The 22,543-nt window shown below is 43.3% G+C and overlaps 1 protein-coding gene and 1 long non-coding RNA gene across 2 annotated transcripts in view; both read right to left on the bottom strand.

The window, feature by feature from the left end:
- Nucleotides 1-67: 67 nt before the first annotated feature.
- The window catches only part of LOC132207719 (utrophin-like), a 77,078-nt gene continuing 54,602 nt past the window's right edge, over nt 68-22,543 (bottom strand). Inside the window, exons 5-6 of the mRNA XM_059643614.1 lie at nt 4,847-4,926; nt 68-514 (exon numbers count right to left, since the gene is read on the bottom strand). Coding sequence (XP_059499597.1) covers nt 418-514; nt 4,847-4,926 — 177 coding nt within the window. The 3' untranslated portion in view covers nt 68-417. The remainder of the gene's footprint in view (nt 515-4,846; nt 4,927-22,543) is intronic.
- Nucleotides 9,995-22,543, bottom strand: part of LOC132207722 (uncharacterized) — a 35,002-nt gene continuing 22,453 nt past the window's right edge. The window contains exon 3 of the long non-coding RNA XR_009443750.1: nt 9,995-10,729. This is a non-coding gene — a long non-coding RNA (uncharacterized LOC132207722). The remainder of the gene's footprint in view (nt 10,730-22,543) is intronic.

Genomic DNA, 22,543 nt, shown 5'->3' with positions numbered 1-22,543 from the left:
CACTCATCGTGGCAGTGACTAAATACAGAAATATACTAATACAGCAAACCTTTTGTTAAACAGCACCTGTGGTCCCAGGAATGTGCTGAATAATCAAAAATTCCAGTTGATCAATAGGTCCACACACACAAAAAACACACACTCGATAATAGGAACATAATGCACAGGATATACACATCACTGTTCTCCTTCATTTACAGCATAAATAACTTCAGTAATGATGCAACTTTGCGTGAACTAAAACTTACTGGCAGAGAGCCTTCTCACTTGCACCCTCACCAGACATCACAGAGATTATGAGAAGACAGTAAACATCTGGTATGTAATTTTTGTCAGTTTATTGAGTGTGCTAGTTTATTAAACAAAGTTTACCTCCAGTTAAACCTACAGTTTACAAGTGTATCAGCAATGATAGATTTAGTACTGACACTTGTATTTTTCCTCCAGTTGACGCTTGGATGGACACATCAAGACAATTTTCAAAGAAAGCACTCTGATTCTTCGACTCCAACCCCTGGAAAAGGAAATTGCAGAATGTCACTGACTCACTTTACTGATTTGAATACAGCATAAGATACATAGAACATCGAACAGTACAGGCCCTTCAGCCCATGATGTTGTGCCGAACTTTTACCCGAAACCTCAGGTCTATCAAACCTCCACCCCTATCTTATATTACCATCCATATGCCTGTCTAATAGTCACTTAAATGCCCCTAATGAGGACGATTCCGCGACCCACTCGAGCTAAAACAAAGATCTCTTTGAATTGTCATTTGTCAGACATGTATTGAATCAAAAAACAAATTTCTCACTTCCATAGATTTCTATAGCACCTTAATATGATTTGTGAAAATTAATATTTCACCCTTTCATTTTATAAATACAACTTTAAACAAAATGCTACTATATAGAACTTCTATGTTGGTATTTGCGCATATGCCATTTCAGTTTGTGTGATCTGTTTCTATACAACGAGTGATAAATACTTCGATTAAAATGGTTGAGAGCAGTGTATGTGAGATTTAATACCATGCTTTATCGGCAGACAGTCCATGAGCGGGTAGTTATTCACGAGACTCAACTGACATCATGTCTCAGGGGGGCTTGTGGCCTCTGGGTTACGTACTGTTTGACCATTGCCTACTGGTCACTGGTTGAGAGCAAAGAGAACTACTGGCTGCTATCCATTTTCAACAAGTGATCACGATAATCTACCTGCGTTTCAATGTCCCATCAACATTCAAGAATTGTTGCTCGAAGAGGCTACTGTGTCACAAACAGGAGCAGAATCAAGATCAACCAGAGATAATGGGAACTGCAGATGCTGGAGATTCCAAGATAATAAAATGTGAGGCTGGATGAACACAGCAGGCCAAGCAGCATCTCAGGAGCACAAAAGCTGACGTTTCGGGCCTAGGCCCTTCATCAAGATCAACCATGTTCTTTTCCCTATCTGAACAAGCTGCCAACACCAGAAATATGGGACCGTCTGAATCAATCTTATACAATTAACTTTTACAGTAGACAACAGGTGCAGAAGTAGGCCATTCAGCCCTTCGAGCCAGCACCACCATTCATTATAATCATGGCTGATCATCCACAATCAGTATCCTATTCTTGCCTTATCCCCATAACCCTTGATTCCATTATCTTTAAGAGCTCTATCCATCTCTTTCTTGAAACGATCCAGAGACTTGTGCCTCTATTGCCTTCTGGGGCTGAGCATTCCATACATCCACCGCTCTCTGGGTGAAGAAGTTTTTTTCTCAACTCTGTTCTAAATGCCCTACCCCTTATTTTTAAACTGTGTCCTCTGGTTCTGGACTCACCCGTCAGCGGAAACATGGTTCCTGCCTCCAGAGTGTCCAATCCTTTAATAATCTTATACATCTCAATCAGACCCCCTCTCATCCTTGTAAGCCAGGGCCCTGTACAGCTGCAGAAGGACCTCTTTGCTCCGATACTCAATTCCTCTTGTTATGAATGCCAGCATGCCATGAGCTTTCTTCACTGCCTGCTGTACCTGCGTGCTTGTTTTCATTGACTTCTGTACAAGAACACCTAGATCTCGTTGTACTTCCCCTTTACCTAACTTGACTCCATTTTGATAGTTATCTGCCTTCCTGTTCTTTCCACCAAGGTGGATAACCACACATTTGTCCACATTAAACTGCATCTGCCATGCATCCGTCCACTCACCTCGCCTGTCCAAGTCACCCTGTATTCTCATAACATCCTCCTCACATTTCACACTGCCGCCCAGCTTTGTGTCATTGACAAATCTGCTAATATTACTTTTAGTGCCTTCATCTATATCATTAATGTATATTGTAAACAGCTGCAGTCCCAGCACCGAACCTTGTGGTACCCCACTGGTCACCGCCTGCCATTCCCAAAGGGACCCGTTTATCACTACTCTCTGCTTCCTGTCAGACAGCCAATTTTCAATCCAACTCAGTATTTTGCCCCCAATAACATGTGCCCTAATTTTGCTCACTAATCTCCTCTGTGGAAATTTATCAAAGGCTTTCTGAAAGTCCTGGTCCACTCCATCCACTGGTTCTCGCTTGTCCATCTTCACAGTTACATCCTCAAAAAATTCCAGAAGATTAGTCAAGCACAATTTCCCCTTCGTAAATCCATGCTGGCTCTGACCTATCCTGTTACGGCTATCCAAATGAGTTGTGATTTCATCTTTTATAATTCACTCCAGCATCGTTCCCACCACTGACGTCAGGCTAACCGGTCTATAATTTCCTGTTTTGTCTCTCCCTCCTTTCTTGAAAAGTGGGACAACATTAGCCACCCTCCAACCTGCAGGAACTGATCCTGAATCTGTAGAACATGGGAAAATGATTACCAATCCGTTCACGATTTCTAGAGCCACCTCCTTAAGTCCCCTGGGATGCAGACCATCAGGTACCGGGGACTTAGCAGCCTTCAGACCCAACACCATTTCCTGATGAATATAAATACCCTTCAGTTCATCCATTACCCTACGTCCTTCAGCCACCATTACATCTGGGAGATTGCTTGTGTCTTCCCTAGTGAAGACAGATCCAAAGTACCTATTCAACTCTTCTGCTATTTCCTTGATCCCCATAATAAATTCACTCTTTTCTGTCTTCAAGGGCCCAATTCTAGTCTTAACCATTTTTTTTTCACATACCTTTTTCTATCCTCCTTGATAATGGGAACTGCAGATGCTGAAGAATCCAAGATAACAAAGTGTGGAGCTGGATGAACACAGCAGGCCAAGCAGCATCTCAGGAGCACAAAAGCTGATGTTTCGGGCCTAGACCCTTCATCCAGGCCCGAAACATCAGCTTTTGTGCTCCTGAGATGCTGCTTGGCCTGCTGTGTTCATCCAGCTCCACACTTTGTTATCCTTACTATCCTCCTTAATATTTTTGGTCAGTTTTCCTTTGTACCTCATTTTTTTCTCTGCGTATTGCCTTTTTAGTCATCTTCTGTTGCTCTTGAAAACCTTCCCAGTCCTCCGGCTTCCCACTCATCTTTGCTATGTTATACTTCTCTTTTATCTTTATAGAGTCCTTAACTTCCCTCGTCAGCCATGGCCGTCCCTGCCTCCCCTTAGGATCTTTCTTGCTCTTTGGAATGAACTGATCCTACACCTTGTGCATTATATCCAGAAATACCTGCCATTGTTGTTCCACTGCCATCCCTGCTACGGTATTGAACCATTGAACTTTGGACAGCTCCTCCCTCATCGCTCCATAGTTCCCTTTGTTCAACTACAATACTGACACTTCCGATTCTCCCTTCTCCGTCTCAAATTGCTGATTAAAACTTATCATATTATCATCACTACCTCTAATGGCTTCCTTACTTCGAGGTCCCTGATCAAATCCAGTTCGTTGCCCAACACCAGATCCAGAATTGCCTCCTCCCTGGTAGGCTCCACACTGACTCTGCATCTCCTGATTCTATGTCTCCACTCGCAAGGGGCTGAAGATTTTATATTTCTTTACATTCATAATTTCATATTCATTTTACTATTTACTATTTCTTTATTATTTCATTTTCTTTACTTCTGACTATTTTAAATCCGACATGTTTTCTTATGCTACATCAGTGACGACATTTCAAAAGTAGTTTAGCTGCCTATAAAGTACTTTTTATACCGGAGACCATAAAATATGCTACATAAATGCAGTTCTTTCTTTTATTAACTGCTGTAGTTGTGTGCTTCTTTGCCAATGGAGGATTGGCTACAATTACGCAGAGGAGCATAAGTGAAATACATTTCCCATGACAAAATTCCAAACCAAAGTTACGAAATTAGAATAATAAAATATTGCCTGTTTGCAACTGAACTGTAGATGAGCAAAGGTCACTTAGTCAGTAAAGTACAAATTAACTATGTTCCCGACATGGAGAATACAAATGAAAACTACGGTAATGCTCACAGGAACTTGGACAATGTTCTACTTTATGATCATAGCAATGCCATATCATCAACACAGGTTTTAATAGATAATAAGTCACTCTGGGATATTTATTCATTTGTTTTATATCCTCAAGATCATCTTCGCAAATCCTGTGAACAGGGACCACTGAACAGCTGACTTAGAATTTTTTTCCACCTATAATATCCATGTTTTATCCTTCTCCCCTCGAAGTTTGTCTGCAGGAAGATGAGTTTACAGGGGCCTTACAGTTTTAATTTGTACATATATGTGTCCAATCTTTGTAAATATCTGTCTGTAGTGAGAATCTATGCATTTGCAATAAATAGGCATTCTTGTTAAGAACAGAAACCTGGACCGTGGTCTTCATCAGTTTGGATCTAAAATACAGGTAAATTAGGGAAATTTACATACTTTTTAAAATCTTCCACATTGGGATTACTCTGGAAACTGCAGGCTCGAATTGCAGCATGGTACCCTTCTGAATGTAACACCTGAAATCACGAAAGTAATAAATTCCTTGAAAACGAACACAGATTCTATACATGAAGGTTACACAAATCCACGAGCTACAACATGGGGAAAAATACAGTGGATGCTATTTTTAACGAACAGTGTGACTACATCAACTGTTCTGTCTGAGAGTGAAATCTGAGAAATGAAAAGTGAAAACTGCCGGGTTAGAAAGATCCAGTTACGTGCTTACCTGATGGAAATGCATTGATTGTGATATTAATATATATATGATTGTTAATTGAGAGTACTGATGAATTTTGCTTATTGTTTCTGTGATCATCTCAACAATCCATTTGTCAACACAATAAAGTAGATATTGTTATTGTAAAACACCCCTGTAAATCCAAAGAAAATTTCAAGAGGGGCCAAATAAGTAGTGTTGGGGAACAAAGAAATGGCAGAGGAACTGAACAAGTATTTTGCATCAGTCTTCAGGTTGGAAGGCACCAGTAGTAGAACTTTAAGGGAGTCTGAAGCAGAAGTGAGTGCGGTGGCCATCACTAAGGAGAAGGTACAGGGGAAGCTGAAGGGTCTGTGTGGAATTTGTACATTCTCCCCATGTCCGCACGGGTCTCCACCAGGTGCTCTGATTTCCGTCCACAGTCCAAAGATGTGCAGGCAAGGTGGATCAGCCATGGCAAATGTGAGCTTGCCGGGACACAGTACAGGGCTGGGTCTTGGTGGGATGTTCCTGACGGAGATGGTGCAGACCCAATGGCCTCTTTCCGCTCTGTAGGAATTCTATAATTCCGAGAAGATGGTAAATTACATGGACCAGATGGACTGCCCCCCAGAGTTCTGAAGGAGATAAGTAAGAAGACCATGCAGGTATTGATGATCTTTCAGGAATTACTGGAGTCAGGGTGGGTCCCAAAGGAGTACAAAATGGCAAATATAACACCCCTGTTTAAAATGGAGGGAGGCAAAAGACAAGAAATTAAAAGACGAGAAAAACCTGTTAGCCTGACGCTGGTCATTAGGTCAGATTTTAGAATCCATTATTAAGGATGAGATCGGAGAGTACTTGGAAGGACATGGTAATACTTGGAACTACATGTTAAATTGGGCTGAGAAAACACAACTTTGTCAAGGGAAGGTCTCTGTTAGATTCTTTGAGAATGTAACCAGTGAGTAAAAACAAAAGAGAGCCATTGAACTTTATCTGTTTGGATTTTCAGAAAGCCTTTGACAAGGTGCCACACAGGACGCTTCAAAATAAAAAAAATGAGCTTATGGTGTTAGGGAGTAGGTACTGGCATGGATAGAGGATCGGCTAACTGGCAGAATGCAGAGAGTGGCAATAAAAGGGTCTTTTGCAGGATGGCAGCCAGCAACTACAGGAGTTCCACAGTCATCAGAGTTCAGACTACAGCCATTCACGTTATACATTAGCAATCTGGACAAAGGAACTAATGGTATTGTTGTCCACAGGGGGTTGTTGCTAAGTTTGCAGATGACATTTCGATAGGTGGAGAGGCAAGTAGTGTTGAGGAAGTGGGGAGGTCACAGAGAGTCTGTAGAGAAGTGGCAGTACAGGTATAGGCTATTTTCGAAATGGGGAAAGGCTTCAGAAATCTGAAGCACAAAGATGCCCCAGTTCAGGATTCTTTTAACATGCAGGTTCAGTTGGCAGTTGGGAAGGCAAATGCAATGTCAGCATTCATTTCCATACGGCAAAAATACAAGAGCAGAGATGTATTGCTGAGGCTGTGTAAAGCTCTGGTCATATTGCATTTGGAATATTAAGAGCAGTTTTTGGCCATCTGTCTAAGGAAGGATGTGCGGGTCTTTGTCAGGGTCTAGAGGAGGTTCTCAAACATAATCCTGGCGATGAAGGGACTGTCATGTGAGGAATGGCTGAGAACTCTGGGTCTGTACTCGATGGAGTTCAGAAGGATGAAGGGGGTCACACTGAAGGTAATTCAGACCTGGATAGAGTGGTCATGGAGATGATGTTTCCACGAGTAGGAGAGACCAGGACCTGGGGGCACAGCCTCAGAGTCAAAGGGACTACCCTTCAGGATGGAGATGAGGAGGAATTTCTTCAGTCAGAAAGTTGTGAATCTGTGGAACTCGTTGATGCAGAAACCTGTGAAGGCCAAGTCAGAGTTGATTTCAGGCGTAGATAGATATGTTCTTGCTTAGTATGGACACAGGAGAATGGGATTGAGAATGATTGATCCCACTCAATGGGCTGAATGGTCTAATTCTGTTCTTAAATCTTCAGGTCTAAAACACTGGAATGAATCAGTTCAGTGTCATTTTTATTGCACTGCAAGGACAGTAGCTCTCCAAAAGACCGAACAGATTTTCTCACGCTGTTGTGGCAAACCTATTCAATAGCTGGCAACAATGCTCCTATTGTGCCTCTCTCAGCCGATGCTAGTTAGTTCTCCTACTCATCGTAACTGGACCATCCTGGTATTACTGGCACTAGTGCCATGTTTAAAGGCTATTGTGAACCAGTAAAATACCCAGAATCCAGAACTGCCTTGTACAGTTCATAGCATTTGTCCCAGACAGGGTAGGAAAGGGGAAATTAGCACCTTATTTTACAGTTAGGGACCTGGAAGTCCTGGTGGATGGATTGGTGCAGTGCAGAACTGTCCTCTTTCCCAAGGACAAGCACAGGAGGCCATGACACAAGACTCGGCCAGACTCATCTGAGGCTGTCCAGTGTCAATGCAGTCTCAACCACCAAAAGAACCATCCAGCATTGCTGCAAGATCAGTGACCCCTGCTCCAACAGAAGAAGAGCCTCATTGTTCTGTGCTACCTCACATTCACACTCTCTCTAATTCTGCACCACCCTTCAGCACAGCTCATGTAATACCATTCTCACCAAAGCATTCAATGTCTGTCTTCGCTTGCTCTCGTCTACTTGAGGCCCCAAGGCTATTATTCCTGTATGTTCTCTGTGCCTCTTGCTCTCACCCAGGAGACCTCACCTCCCTTCCCAAACATACATGAGCACTAACAAATGCACCAGCTCATTTCATCTCACTCAATCCCTCCCTTTGTTTCATTCCAGGAAAAACAGCCCACAGTAGGGCAGAAAGAGCCAACACAGGTAGTGAGGTGTCTAACGTTTGACTTCTCACAACCTATGAGGATAGTGTCCTGACCATGATCATTCTGAGCAGCCAACTGATTGCATCCAAGCCCCTCGAGTGATATCAGACAATGCCCTGGAGTTAGCTAGATCTGCTGCCTGAAACTGCCTCCCTTGACTGGAGACCATTCCCCTCAGAACATGAAGCATGACCATGAGGTTGGAGACAATGCAACGCGTTCTGTGCTTCTGCAGCTGGCACATGCTGCAGGTGTGAGATCAACATATCACGGTGCTGAACGGCAACACATCCACTCCTTTGATTGATGACTGCTGACAAACATGACAAGCTGTCTGGCTTGGTCTCGATGCCAAAAAGTTCATCAATATACTAGCATTGTGAGTCTGTGAGATGTGGCAGAGGGGGCAACCCATAAAAAGACAAGGCAAATGAAGACAAGGCAGAGGAGCTGTTAGCATTCATGCAGGGACAAAATGAGAGTGGAGAGCTCAAGCAAGGTGTCCTGATGTGTAACGTGGCCCAATACACGAATGGGTGCCTGTTCCTGCATATAAAAGTGCCCTGGCAGCAGCACTGCAATGAGGGGGGCTGCTGCAATCCAAAATGCAGCAATGAAGTACAGAAGAGTACTGAAAGCAGATCTGAGATGTGCTATGATGTGCTGAGGCTGGAACATGCCACATGTCAAAACTGTGGACATGGGGTGCTACTGCTGGGTGTGGCTGGAGATGCTGGTGACTAGTGTCCAAGTTGGGGATCCAGAGGAGCATTGAGCAATGTGGAAGCACCACACACCCACTCTGAATTTCATTTCGGTAATTCTCAGCATCTAGTTCCTGTCTGGCAGGTAGAAAAAGGGAATAATTATTAATGAGGGTGGTACTGAGAAATAATCTATGCCTTTCATTGCTCCCTAGTGCGAATTTCAGCTCAATGTCTGCAATTTTACTGCAAAATGAAACATTTTGGTTTTGACATCCAGAAGGAACTTGAGCTGCAATCAATATGACGGGTACGCACCAAATGAAGAATGTCAAAATTGACAGTCGCAAAAATGATTTAATATTGGAACACATCTCATGCAGACAAAGCTCAATTTTATACAAATGAAAAATTGGAGGTCATGTCGGGTGCAGAGAAGGACACCGAAAGATTAACCCCGGACTTTCATCTCCAAGTCCTAGAATTATATCCAGCTTGGACTGAAGGAAAATAAAATTCTCTCCGCTTGCAAGGATTCCCCAATATACTGTCACAGTCTTAATACATTTCCAAGTGAAGTGCATAACATTATTCCGGAATGGAGTTTACTAAACAATCTGACTGAGATAAGCTGAAGGACAATTAGCCTGGAAAATACCACAATGGCACAGTTAATGCTCTTCAAGATACTGGCTAGGTTAAAAAGTCTCAGTTATGAGATAGACTGGTATGCTGGGTTTGTTTTCCTTGGAGCAGAGGAGGCGGAGGTGTGGGTGGGGATCTGATTGAGGCATAGAAAATTATGACAGGCACGGGCAGAATACATGGTGAGAATCCATTCCCCATGGCACATGTGTCTAAGACCAGATGGCACAAGTTTAAGGTGAGGATTAAATGCTTTGGAGGAAGTCTGAGGAAAAGCTTTTTCATCTAAAAAGTGGCAGACAAATGGAGCACACTGCCTGAGAGGGTTTTTGATGCAGGTATTCTCAACATTTAAAAAGCATCTGGGATGAGCATTTAAAATGCTAGGTCAAAGTAGGCTCTGGACCAAGTGTTGACAAATGAGATTAGTGCAGCTTGGTGTTTGTTGGTAGGCATAGATATGGTATTTCTATGCTGTATGACTCTATGAGATTGAGGGTCATATGAAAATTTATTCTACATCTGGCCGTTTATTCCTTGACATTAACTGGATGATGTTCATATTGTGTATTTTATACACGTCATTCTCCAGCACTAACATTTGTCACCGTGAAGAGCATTACAATCAGAATGTCAAGATGTCTACATGATCCTGGGCAGATCTGACCAAATGGAATCAAAAGTATATCAGTTTCAATTTTATTGATTTAAAACAAAAGTCGCTAAAACTGTCAACTACTTTATCTGTTGAACTGAAATGAAACTAGAACATACTGAAACCTTATGTCAACAATACTCGGATTGATTTTAATCAGTCAACAATCTTCACATTTACTTAACTGATCCTGTACATATCAAAATCCAATATGTCGCATGCAGTTTAGTGCACCTTAGGACAATCTAAACTTACTACATTAAAGTGTAAATCATACATAGGTATCAAAGACGTTCAGCAACTAGTTCAGACACATTTCGACACAGAGTGGCACGTTGACCAAGTCCTTGTGATTTTGTTCCAAACCATCATAAATGGTCATTAAACGGTTGATTACTTCAGTCACATTTAGAAGTTGCTCATTTTGTGTCAATTTGTGTTGATCCAAGACGCGTTGTGCTGTGTGCAACTCCAACAGATACACGACAAAGGAGGAAGAAAACTAACTTCGATTACAGTTTTAACTTATTGGAGCTATTAAATAAAATTAATTCCTGTATTTGGCCCAGAAATAAATACAAGGATTCACAAAAGTACTCTGGAATGATGGAAACAGGCCATTTCCTTCTCAAATGCAACATGTCAAATCCAACGAGGGAACCGTCAGTGATGCTGGTCATATTCTGTTGTTTGGTTCAGTAATTCCTGCAGAACAATGGTGGAGGAACAGTAGCTTTGTATGTCATGAAGCCCTCCTTTGTATTTATGAAGCAGGACTCAGAACAATTTAACCTGAAACATCCATCTTTTTCAAGCGATGTTCATTCTCACTACATCCAAATCCAAAGTACAATCTAATTGGCTCTTTCTCCGTTTCAAATAGTGGATCTTACAACCCTTATTTCACTTCTGGTCATCAGCATTCCATTAAATCACACTATGCCACAGCTATTAAGTGTGTTAATTATATGTTCTTGTTAATTTTAAAAAGGTGCTCTGTTACCTCGGTTTTGAACTAGATTTCTCTTGTAATTTTGCTATTTTGTCATACATATGGTATGTTCTACAGCGTCTACCAAAAACAATTAGTAGTTAAGCAAGTATCAATTCAATGTTAGTTCACATGATGCCAACAAAATCTGGCAAACTTTGTCAAAACATCGAATGCCAGTCAAACCACTCTAAATATAACAGAACCTCCATAAATAAAATCTAATGGCAATATGAGGAACGAAGCTCCCAGAGATATGCATTCATGTGACTGAAATCATTTATTTTCTCGGCTTCTAACCCTTCCACAGGCAGCAAGATCCTGGCCCATGAACCTTCACTGCTTTAAAAAAATTCCTCCTAACATCCCCCGACATCTTTTCCCCAAAACATCAATGCATTCCATTCTCCTTGTAACATCATCCATCAGCCATGGGAACACAGACTTTCCACGTTTATCTTATCCCAACCAATCATAATCCTTTATGTCTCCATTCACTACTTATTAATCCCCTGTACTCCAATGAAAATAGCATTAGTTAAATTTGTTGATAAAATGTCACATTCTTAAAACAAGTTGGGTAAATTTCATCATTATTACTCAACACTACCAAAATTATTACTCTTTAAGTTTAGTCACCAGATTTGGGTGTATCATTCCAGTCCTATTTCAAGGTTCAGGATAACTTCTTTGTTTTAGCACTGCATGAGCTACATTATAAAGCCCCATCCCACAGATACGAAGGTGGGAAGAAACACATAAAATCTGGAGGGCACTGTGTGTACATGTGTGGAAGTTCTGGGGAACTGTCAAGCAGCCTGCCTATCCTCTGACCTCCTGAGACTAATCGATGGCAATTTAAGGGATCCCCTCTATTGCGTAAGGAGATAGATGTCAATCAGGAAGGCAGTCAGCTTTACATGCACAATCCAGCCTCGAAAAACTGAGTTGGTAGGGGATCCTCATCCACAGGCCCCTTGGCCTGATCCAAGGCACTTCACGCCCTTAAACTCTCATCCAACGTTTCAACAACCCCGAACAACCCTCGACCACTCCGCATCTCTAGTCCGGGACCTGCCATCCAGCCATCAGCAACTTCAGACTCTTCTGGGCTCTAAGTGGCCAGGAGTTCTACAAGGTAGAACTTCCATCCAAGAGGGCGCCCCATGTCCTGCCTCCAGCCATTTAATGCTGCAGGGCAGCTGTGAAGAGCATGGGCAGGGTCCCATTTGGCATTTCAACTGGGAGACACCTGAGCAGGAGTGGGGGCAACAGCACCATGTCGAGTACTATTCACCAGACCAAAACTTCCATATCCTCAGCATTCTCTCCAATGTTCTGCCAATTCAACAGTCAGTGCCCAAGGTTAGTGGGAAACCAGAAATAAGGAAAGATTTCAAAGCCGAGAAATAGAAAAGAAACCGACAATAAGAGCTTATTTAAACAAATGAAAAGGAAGGAAGAGGTCAAAGTGAACGCAGATCCCTTAAAGAATGGAGGCTGCAAAAATAATAATGGGGAATCAGGAAATGGCAAATGAGACAAATAATTACTTCATATGAGTCTCCATAGCAAAAGAAACAAATATAATCTCAAAATTACTTACTTAACAAGGTACAAAAAGCAGACAGGAAATATCACCAGAGAAAAGGTGCTCGGGAAACTAATGGGGCTAAAGGTCAATAGGTATCCTGGACCTGATGTACCCTGCACTAGGATATTAAAAGATGTAGCTCCAGAGATACTGGATGCACTAGCAGTAATCTTCCAAATATCCCGGGAATCTGGAACATTTCAAGCAGTAGATTGGAATACTGCCAATGTAACAACTTCATATGAAAAGGAAGGATGACAAAAAATAGGCAACCTCTCATTAGGAAAATATTGCAGTCTGTTATAAAAGATGCAACAGCAGGTCATGTGGTCTGGCAATACTATGGCTTTAAGAGGTGTATTTTGTCCTGGCTTGTGTTCTTCTCTAAACCAATAAACAGCTCGAGAGGCCTTGGGGATGGGTAACTTCCGAAGAAGGGTCTCGACCCAAAACATCAGCTTTCCTGCTCCTCTGATGCTGCTTGGCCTGTTGTGTTCATGCAGCTCTACACCTTGTTATCTCAGATTCTCCAGCATCGGCAGTTCTTACTATCTCAGTATGAATGGGTCATGTCAGGCTCCCACAGAACCAAGGTTTTAGTTTAGATTTCGACAGTTGTTGAGGTTTGAAGTTGGCCGTGGAAGCTGTTATCTCTCTCCGTATCTCCCCATCTCTCTCTGCGTTACAGCTAAAAGCAGGGGTTCTCTTTCTGTGACCAGAATCATGTGAGACAATCTGTTTTACTGACTTTGTCTTTGCCAAGGTGTGTTTATGGGATATTATTATATTGGAACAGTTGTTGTTTGGTAGTTAAGTAATATATTATTCAATTAAGTTTTCCAGTAGAGTTAAACTAATCTCAATTCTTCTTTCTTTTGTTTGCATTTTAACTAGGGGGAAAGTGGTTTTGCTTAAATCTGAGTGGTGTGCCTAATCGATTTACATCTAGAACACAGCACCCGAGACTTGTCTTTAAATAAAAGTTGGAGTCTAGGTTATCTCCTTGATACATATGTGTTGGGGACTTGGTCTAGTCCATAACTGTGGAAGTAGATAATATAATCAAGCAAAGTCAGCATGGCTTCATGGTGGGGAAATTGTGCCTGACAATTTTTTAAAAATTCTTTGATTAATTAACAGACAGGATGGATAAAACAGAACCAGTAGAAGTATTGTGTTTGGATTTTAAAATGGCACTTGAAAAAATATCGCCCTAAGTTTACCTAATCTCAGAAAAAAAACACATAATTTTGGGATAGTATATTAGCATGTTTTCAGAATTGGTCAAAGAATAGAAAATAGGCAGTTGGGCTGAAGGGAGAGATAATGGGAACTGCAGATGCTGGAGAATCCAAGATAACAAAGTGTGAAGCTGGATGAACACAACAGGCCAAGTAGCAGTGACAATGGGAACTGCAGATGCTGGAGAATCCAAGATAATAAACTCTGATGAAGGGTCTAGGCCCGAAACGTCAGCTTTTGTGCTCCTGAGACGCTGCTGGGCCTGCTGTGTTCATCCAGCCTCACATTTTATTGTCTAGGCCAAGTAGCATCTTAGGAGCACAAAAGCTGAAGTTTTGGGCCGACACTGTTCATCAGAGATGGGGAGGGGGAGAGGGTTCTGAAATAAATAGGGAGAGAGGGGGAGGCGGACCGAAGATGGATAGAGGAGAAGATAGGTGGAGAGGAGAGTGTAGGTGGGGAGGTGGAGAGGGGATAGGTCAGTCCAGGGAGGACAGACAGATCAAGGAGGCGGGATGAGGTTAGTAAGTGGTAAATGGAGGTGTGGCTTGAGGTGGGAGGAGGGGTTAGGTGAGAGGAAGAACAGGTTAGGTAGGCGGGGATGAGCTGGGCTGGTTTTGGGATGCAGTGGGGGGAGGGGATGAGCTGGGCTGGTTTTGGGGTGCAGTGGGGGAGGGGGAGATTTTAAAACTTATGCAGCCCACATTCATACCATTGGGCTGTAGGGTTCCCAAGCGGAATATGAGTGGCTGTTCCTGCAACCTTCGGGTGGCATCATTATGGCACTGCAGGACGCCCATGATGGACATGTCGTCTAAGGAATGGGAGGGGGAGTTAAAATGGTTCGCAACTGGGGGGTGTACGTGTTTATAGAACAGAGAACATTACAGCACAGTACAGGCCGTTCGGCCCTTGATGTTGTGCCGACCTGTCATACTGATCTGAAGCCCATCTAACCTACACTATTCCATGTATGTCCATATGCTTATCCAATGACGACTTAAATGTACCTAAAGTTGGTGAATCTACTACTGTTGCAGGCAAAGCGTTCCATTCCCTTACTACTCTCTGAGTAAAGAAACCACCACTGACATCTGTCCGGTATCTTTCACCCCTCAATTTAAAGCTATGCCCCCTCGTGCTTGCTGGATAAAGGATAAAGGCTCTAACTCTCTGATTATTTTATATGTTTCAATGAAGTCACCTCTCAAACTTTTTCTCTCTAACGAAATTGCGAACCGAGTGGAGGTGTTCTGCAAAGCGCTTCCCAAGCCTCCGCTTGGTTTCCCCAATGTAGAGGAAGCTACACCGGGTACAGTGGATACAGTATACTACATTGGCAGATGTGCAGGTGAGCATCTGCTTAATATGGAAAGTCATCTTGGGGCCTTGGATGGGGGTGAGGGAGGAGGTGTGGGAGCAAGTGTAGCACTTCCTGCGTTTGCACGGGAACGTGCTGGGTGTGGTGGGATTGGAGGGGAGTGTGCAGTGGACAAGGGAGTCACTCGGGAAGGCAGACAAGGGTGGGGATGGAAAAATGTCTTGGGTGCTGGGGTCGGATCGTAGATGGCGGAAGTGTTAGTTGGGCTGAAGGGAGGTGTAACTAATGGAGTACCACAGGGATCAGTGCTGGATCCATACTTATTGTCAAAATATTACTGACTTATATACTTGAAGCAAACATACTATTGCCAGGTTTGCAGATGACATAAAAATAAGTGGGAAGGCTATTCAGTTCCAAGAACGACCAGGAGGCTGAAATGTTCAAAAGCAGAAGCTTGATTATGAAACAAAAAAACTCAACAGGCCTGGCAGCATCAGTGAAGAGAAAACAAAGCCAATGCTTTGAGTCCAACAATCCAAAGTTAGAACATAGAACAGACAACAGTACAGCACAGAACAGGCCCTTCAGCCCACGATGTTGTGCTGGCCATTGATCCTCATGTATGCACCCTCAAATTTCTGTGACCATATGCATGTCCAGCAGTCTCTTACATGTCCCCAATGACCTTGCTTCCACAACTGCTGCTGGCAACGCATTCCATGCTCTCACAACTCTCTGTGTAAAGAACCCTCCTCTGACATCCCCTCTTTACTTTCCTCCAACCAACTTAAAACTATGACCCCTCGTGTTAGCCATTTCTGCCCTGGGAAATAGTCTCTGGCTATCAACTCTATGTATGCCTCTCATTATCTTGTATACCTCAATTAGGTCCCCTTTCCTCCTCCTCCTTTTCTCCAATGAACAAAGTCCGAACTCAGTCAAACTCTCTTCGTCAGATAAGCCCTCCAGTCCAAGCAGCATCCTGGTAAACCTCCCCTGAACCCACTCCAAAGCATCCATATCTTTCCTACAATAGGGTGACCAGAACTGGATGCAGTATTCCAAGTGCGGTCCAACCAAAGTTTTATAGAGCTGCAACAAGATCTCACAACTGTTAAACTCAATCCCCCTGCTAATCAAAGCCAAAACACCATATGCTTTCTTAACAACCCTGTCCACTTGGGTGGCCATTTTCAGGGATCTATGTATCTGCACACCAAGATCCCTCTGTTCCTCCACACTGCCAAGAATCCTATCCTTAATCCTGTACTCAGCTTTCAAATTTGACCTTCCAAAATGCATCACCTCGCATTTATCCAGGTTGAACTCCATCTGCCACCTCTCAGCCCATCTCTGCATCCTGTCAATGTCCCGCTGCAGCCTACAACAGCCCTCTATACTGTCAACAACACCTCCGACCTTCGTGTCGTCTGCAAACTTGCTGACCCATCCTTCAATCCCCTCATCCAAGTCCTGTATCCAGACAGGTACGTTCCCCTGTATCCCATTCCTCCTGACCTTCTGAATGAGCCTACCATGGGGAACCTTATCAAATGCCTTGCTGAAGTCCATATACACCACATCCACAGCTCGACCCTCATCAACTTTTCTAGTCACATCCTCAAAGAACTCGATAAGGTTTGTGAGGCATGACCTGCCCCTCACAAAGCTGTGTTGACTGCATTTAATCAAGACATGCTCTTCCAGATGGTCTTAAATCCTATCCCTCAGAATCCTTTCTAACACCTTGCAGACGACAGACGTGAGACTTACTGGTCTGTAATTGCCGGGGATTTCCCTATTTCCTTTCTTGAAGAGAGGAATTACATTTGCCTCTCTCTAGTCCTCAGGTACGGCTCCAGTGGAGAGCGAGGATGCAAAGATCTTCGCAAGTGGCGAAGCAATTGCATTTCTCGTTTCCCAAAGCAGCCGGGAACAAATCTGGTCCAGGCCTGGCGGCTTGTCAATCTTCATGTTTGACAAAATTTTCAGCACATCAGCTTCCTCTATCTCTCTCCATTCCAGCAAGCACACCTGCTCTTCAAAGGTTTCATTCACTACAAAGTTCGTTTCTTTCGTAAAGACAGAAGCAAAAAACTCATTTAGGGCTTCCCCTACCTCCTCAGACTCCACACACACAAGTTCCCTATGCTATCCCTGATCGGCCCGACTCTTTCTTTGACCATTCTCTTATTCCTCACCTAAGTGTAAAATGCCTTTGTGTTCTCCCTAATCCGTTCTGCCAAGCCTTTCTCGTGCCCCCTCCTGGCTCTCCTCAGACCATTTTTGAGCTCTTTCCTCGCCTGGCTGTAATCCTCGAGAGCTGAGCTTGCCCCTAGCTTCCTCCACCTTATGTAAGCTACCTCCTTCCTTTTCACTAGAAGCTCCACCGCTCTCGTCATCCAAGGTTCCTTTATCTTACCCCTTCTTGCCTGTCTCAGAGGGAAATATTTATTCTTCACTCGCAACAACTGTTCCTTAAACAGTCTCCACATGTCTATAGGGCCTTTACCATGCAACAACTGCTCCCAGTCCATGCTTCCTAACTCATGTCCAATCGCATCATAGTTTCCTCTTCCCCAATTAAATCTCCTCCCATTTTGCCTAATCCTCTCCGTCTCCATAGCTCTGTAGAATGTGAGGCAGTTATGGTCACTATCACCAAAATGCTCTCCACCACAAGATCTGATACCTGCCCCGGCTCGTTTCCGAGCACCAAGTCTAGAATGGCCTCTCCCCTCATCGGCCTGTCAACGTACTGAGTTAGGAAACCCTCCTGAACACACCTTACAAAAACAGCTCCATTCAAATCTTCTGCTCGAAGGAAGTTCCAATCAATATTGGGAAAGTTAAAGTCATCCATGACAACAACACGACTACGTCCGCACTTGTCCAAAATCTGCCGACCTATGCTTTCTTCAATCTCCCTGCTGCTATTGGGGGGCCTGTAGTAAACCCCTAACGAGGTGACTACTCCCTTGCTGTTCCCAATTTCCACCCATACTGACTCAGTAGGCAGATCTTCTTCGACAATGGAAGCTTCTGTAGCTGTGAAACCATCTCTGATTAGTAGTGCTACACTCCCTCCTCTTTCTCCCCCCTCCCTATTCTTTTTAAATGCTCTAAACCCTGGAACATCCAGCAACCATTCCTGCCCCTGAGAAACCCATGTCTCTGTTATGGCCACAACAACATAGCACCAGGTACTGATTCATGCTCTAAGTTCATCACTTTTATTCCTGATACTCCTTGCATTAAAGCAAACACACTTTAACTGATCCCTTGGTTCCTTCCCAGGAAAATCCTTCCCACTAGCTGGTCTACCTCTTGCTACTGCCTCACCTGCATCAACTCTCCCCTCTGGTATACAGCTCAGGTTCCCAACCCCCTGCCATACCAATTTAAACCGTCTCGAACTACTCGAGCAAACCTTCCACCCAGGACATTGGTCCCCTTCCAGTTCAGATGCAACCCGTCCGTCTTGTACACGTCCCACCTTCCCCAGAAGGCATCCCAATTGTCTACATAACTGAAGCCCTCCCTCCTACACCAGCTGCGCTGCCACGTGTTAAGCTGCGCCCGCTCCCTGTTCCTCGCCTCGCTATCTCGTGGCACCGGTAGTAAACGAGAGAACACTACTCTGTTCGTCCTGCTTTGCAGCTTCCATCTTAACTCCCTGAAATCACTTTTTATATCCTCAATCCTTTTTCTGGCTTTATCATTAGTGCCAATACGTAACACGATTTCTGGCTGTTCGCCCTCCCCTTTTAGAACCTTATACACCTGATCGGAGACGTCCCGGACCCTGGCACCAGGCAGGCAACATACCTTCCGGGAATCCCAATCCTGACCTTTCAACATGCGTTTCCTTAGCTGTGATGGAGTGATGACCCTCATTCCCCACAGGAGACCTCCTCCTTGTATAGATAATTCTAGCTTCCACGTGACAAATGGTTTCAGTTCCGGTTGCTCCCTTTGCAGTACCACACCCACCACTCACGTAGTCGTGGGTCATTTTGACTGTCTCTCTTAATTTGTCCTACCGTTGCCAGAGTGTTCCCTACTTGCTCGAAGTAGAAAATGTCTACATAGGGACTGTTCGTTGTCAACTCATTTGGCAAAGGTAATCTAAAATCCTTCAGCAATCTCTAAGTTTCTGATTTACAGCATCCCACAGTGAACTTCAGTTTTTACTTTTGAAGGGGGCTTGTATAATCGCACGGCATCAATGATATGGCCTTAGTATTGTATGGAAATTATTTTTAAAAATCATAGTCATTTTTCCTCACTTCTTCAAATCTAACTTGTGAGGATGCTCTTTTTTAGGTTCTCCCTGTGAGTAAAATATTGTCTTGGCAACACTAGACTCCTTTCAATCCACTTCAAATCTGATCCATGGCATGTTAGAATAATCCAAGCAAGGATGGATTTCAAATGGAAATCTCTTGTTATTGAATACTACTTTACGTGTTACAATAATCAAGTATTTCCGTGACTCAGGAACTCTATTAATCTGGAGATAGATTTGACTAAGTTCAATCTTACTGAAAAGCAGACCTCTAGCTGGTCCAACAAGTAGGTCATCGATTACAGGCAAAGCATACTGCTCAGCACATAATGCTGGATTAGTAGCAAACTTGTAAGCAGCGCAGATGTATACTCCATCTATCAGTGGAATGATAGGTGTGGGCCAATCATTTTTGGATTCAAGGATTCCCATCTTGACCAGTGTCACTCAATTATGGTCATAGTGTCATAGAGACGTACAGCATGGAAACAGAACACTTTGGTCCAACTCATCTACGTGAACAGAATATCCTTATTTTTCTAATCCCATTTACCAGTATTTGGCCCATATCCTCTAAACCCTTCCTATTCATGTACCCATCCAAGTGCTTTTTAAATCTTCTAATTGTACCTGCTTCCGCCAGTTCCTCCAGCAGCTCATTCCTTACACACACCATCCTCGGCTTGGAAAACGTTGCCCCTTACGTTCATTTTAAATCTTTCCCCCTCACCTTAAAGCTATGCCCTCTAGTTTTTGACTCCCCTACTCGAAGGAAAAGACCTTGGCTATTCATCCTCTCCATGCCCCTCATGATTTCATAAACCTCCAAGTTCACCCCTCAGCCTCCAAAACTGCAGGGAAAGTAGTCTATTCAGCCTCCCCATAGCTCAAATCCTCCACCCTGGCAACATCATTGGAAATCCTTTCTGAGCCCTGTCAAGTAGGTTTAATTCTGCCTCAAGCTTTAGTCTGATTGCATGAGGCACTGATCTTGCCTTGCAACATTTTGCTGGACTCTCACACTTGATTTTCAATTCGACAGATGTCTTCTCCATGTCTCCCAGATCCCGATGAAAATAATTGCACGCTTCTTTAGAATTTTGCAATGAATCAGTTTCAGAATCTGACAAGCAACTTAGTTCAACCCAACTGAGTTTGATTTTTTTTCCAGCCATGGTCCTCCCAGTGAAACTAGCAGATTATCCATGCTGTCATTGTACCATGTAGATTTTTTTCCAACTCTTCACTTTCAGTACTTTTGCTGTACACTGTTCATATTTCTTTCTCAAACACACCCATTCAATGGGCCCTTTATTGCCGCAGTTTCTGCATACGACTAATTTATACCAGCAATTTGCTGTTGAGTGAAGTGCTCTTTCACACCAATGGCAGTTGTGAGTCTGTGTTGGTGCTCATCTCTCAGCTGCCACTATTCCTACCATTTCTTCATAAGTTTTGAAACCCGGTTTCTCTAGCGGTACCAGGCTCCTCAGGCAACGAAGGACATTCCCACACCCTGCCATAATACCAGGAACAATGGATTCTCTGGGTGGAGGAATTTCAGGTCTCTTTACTATAAAATATTTAACAGCTGAACTGTGGCAAGATCAAACAGGGACAGCATGGATTTATGAAAGGGATAGAGGGAAATCATACTTGACAATCTTTTGGGATTCTTTGTGGATGTAACTCATTCAGTTGATGAGGGGGGAACCACTAGATGTGGCTTCTTTGGGCTTTCAGAAGGCTTTTAACAAAATCCCACATAAGAGATTAGTGCTTTAAATTAAAGCCCATGGGATTGTCGCAATATACTGAGATGGAAATAAAACTGGTCAGCAAGTATCAAAGGATAGGAATAAATGGTCTTTTTCCAAAGGCAGAGACAGGTGGTGTGTCGCAAGGATCTGTGCTCAGACTCCGGCTACCCACCTATTCAAACGAAGGAATCAAATGCACTATCTCCACATCTGCAGATGACACAAAGCTGGATGAGAGGGTGAGCTGTAAGGAGGATGCAGAGATGCTTCAGTGTCATTGGAACAAGCTGAATGACTGGGCAAATGTGAGACAGATACAGTATTACACGGATATATGTGAGATTATTCACTTTGGGAGCAAAAACGGAAAGGTAGATCATTACCTGAATGGATATAAATTAAGACATGGGAATGCAGAATAAGATCTGGGCAAACCTGTACTTAAGTCATTGAAGGTAAGCATGCAGGTGCAGCAAGCAGTAAAGATGGCAAATAGCAGAAGGGCCTTCATAGTGAGAGAATTTGCATTCAGGAGTGGGGATGTCTTGCTGCAATTACATACCAAGAATATTACGTGCAGTTTCGGCCTCTTTATCTGAGGAAGCACACTCTTGTTCTAGGGACAGTGCAGCAAAGGTTTAGCAGACTGATTCCTGGAAGGCAGACTGGCATATTAGGAGAGGTTGCGTCAGATAAGATTATACCACTGGCATTCAGAAGAATGAAGGGGCTTCTCATCGAAGCTTAAAATTCTTCCAGGACTAAACAAGTCAAATGGAGGGCAGATGTTCTTGATGGCAGGGATGTACAGAACAAAGGAGTCACAGTCATTCTTCATACCCTTAAACTAAGATGAGGAGATATTTCTTCACCCAGAGACTGATGAGCCTACAGAATTCACTACCACAGAAATCAATCAATGCTAAAACATTGCACAGTTTCAAAAAGGAGTTTGGGTTTAGCACTTGGAACTAAGTGGATCACAGGATATAAGGTTCAAGGAGGAACAGGCTACTGTGTTGGATGATTGGATATATTCATAATGAATGATAAAGCAAGCCTGAAGGGCCAAATGGCCCATTTCTCATTCTACTTCTTATGTTTCCGTGGAAAGTGAATGGCCACAAACTTGGCGGATAGAATATAATGTGGAAAATGTCAGGTTGTGCACTTTGGCAAGAAGAATAAAAGAGCTATATGTTATTAAAATGGAAAAAAGATTGCAGAAAGCTGCAGTGCAGGAGGAATTTGAAGCTCCTTGTGCATGAATCATAAGAAGTTAGCAACCATGCTCAGCAACTAAGAAGGAGGTGTCCTGTT

This window comes from Stegostoma tigrinum, unplaced genomic scaffold (genome assembly GCF_030684315.1).
Source record: "Stegostoma tigrinum isolate sSteTig4 unplaced genomic scaffold, sSteTig4.hap1 scaffold_133, whole genome shotgun sequence".
Lineage (NCBI taxonomy): Eukaryota > Metazoa > Chordata > Chondrichthyes > Orectolobiformes > Stegostomatidae > Stegostoma > Stegostoma tigrinum.
This window is presented reverse-complemented; position numbering and strand designations above follow the sequence as displayed.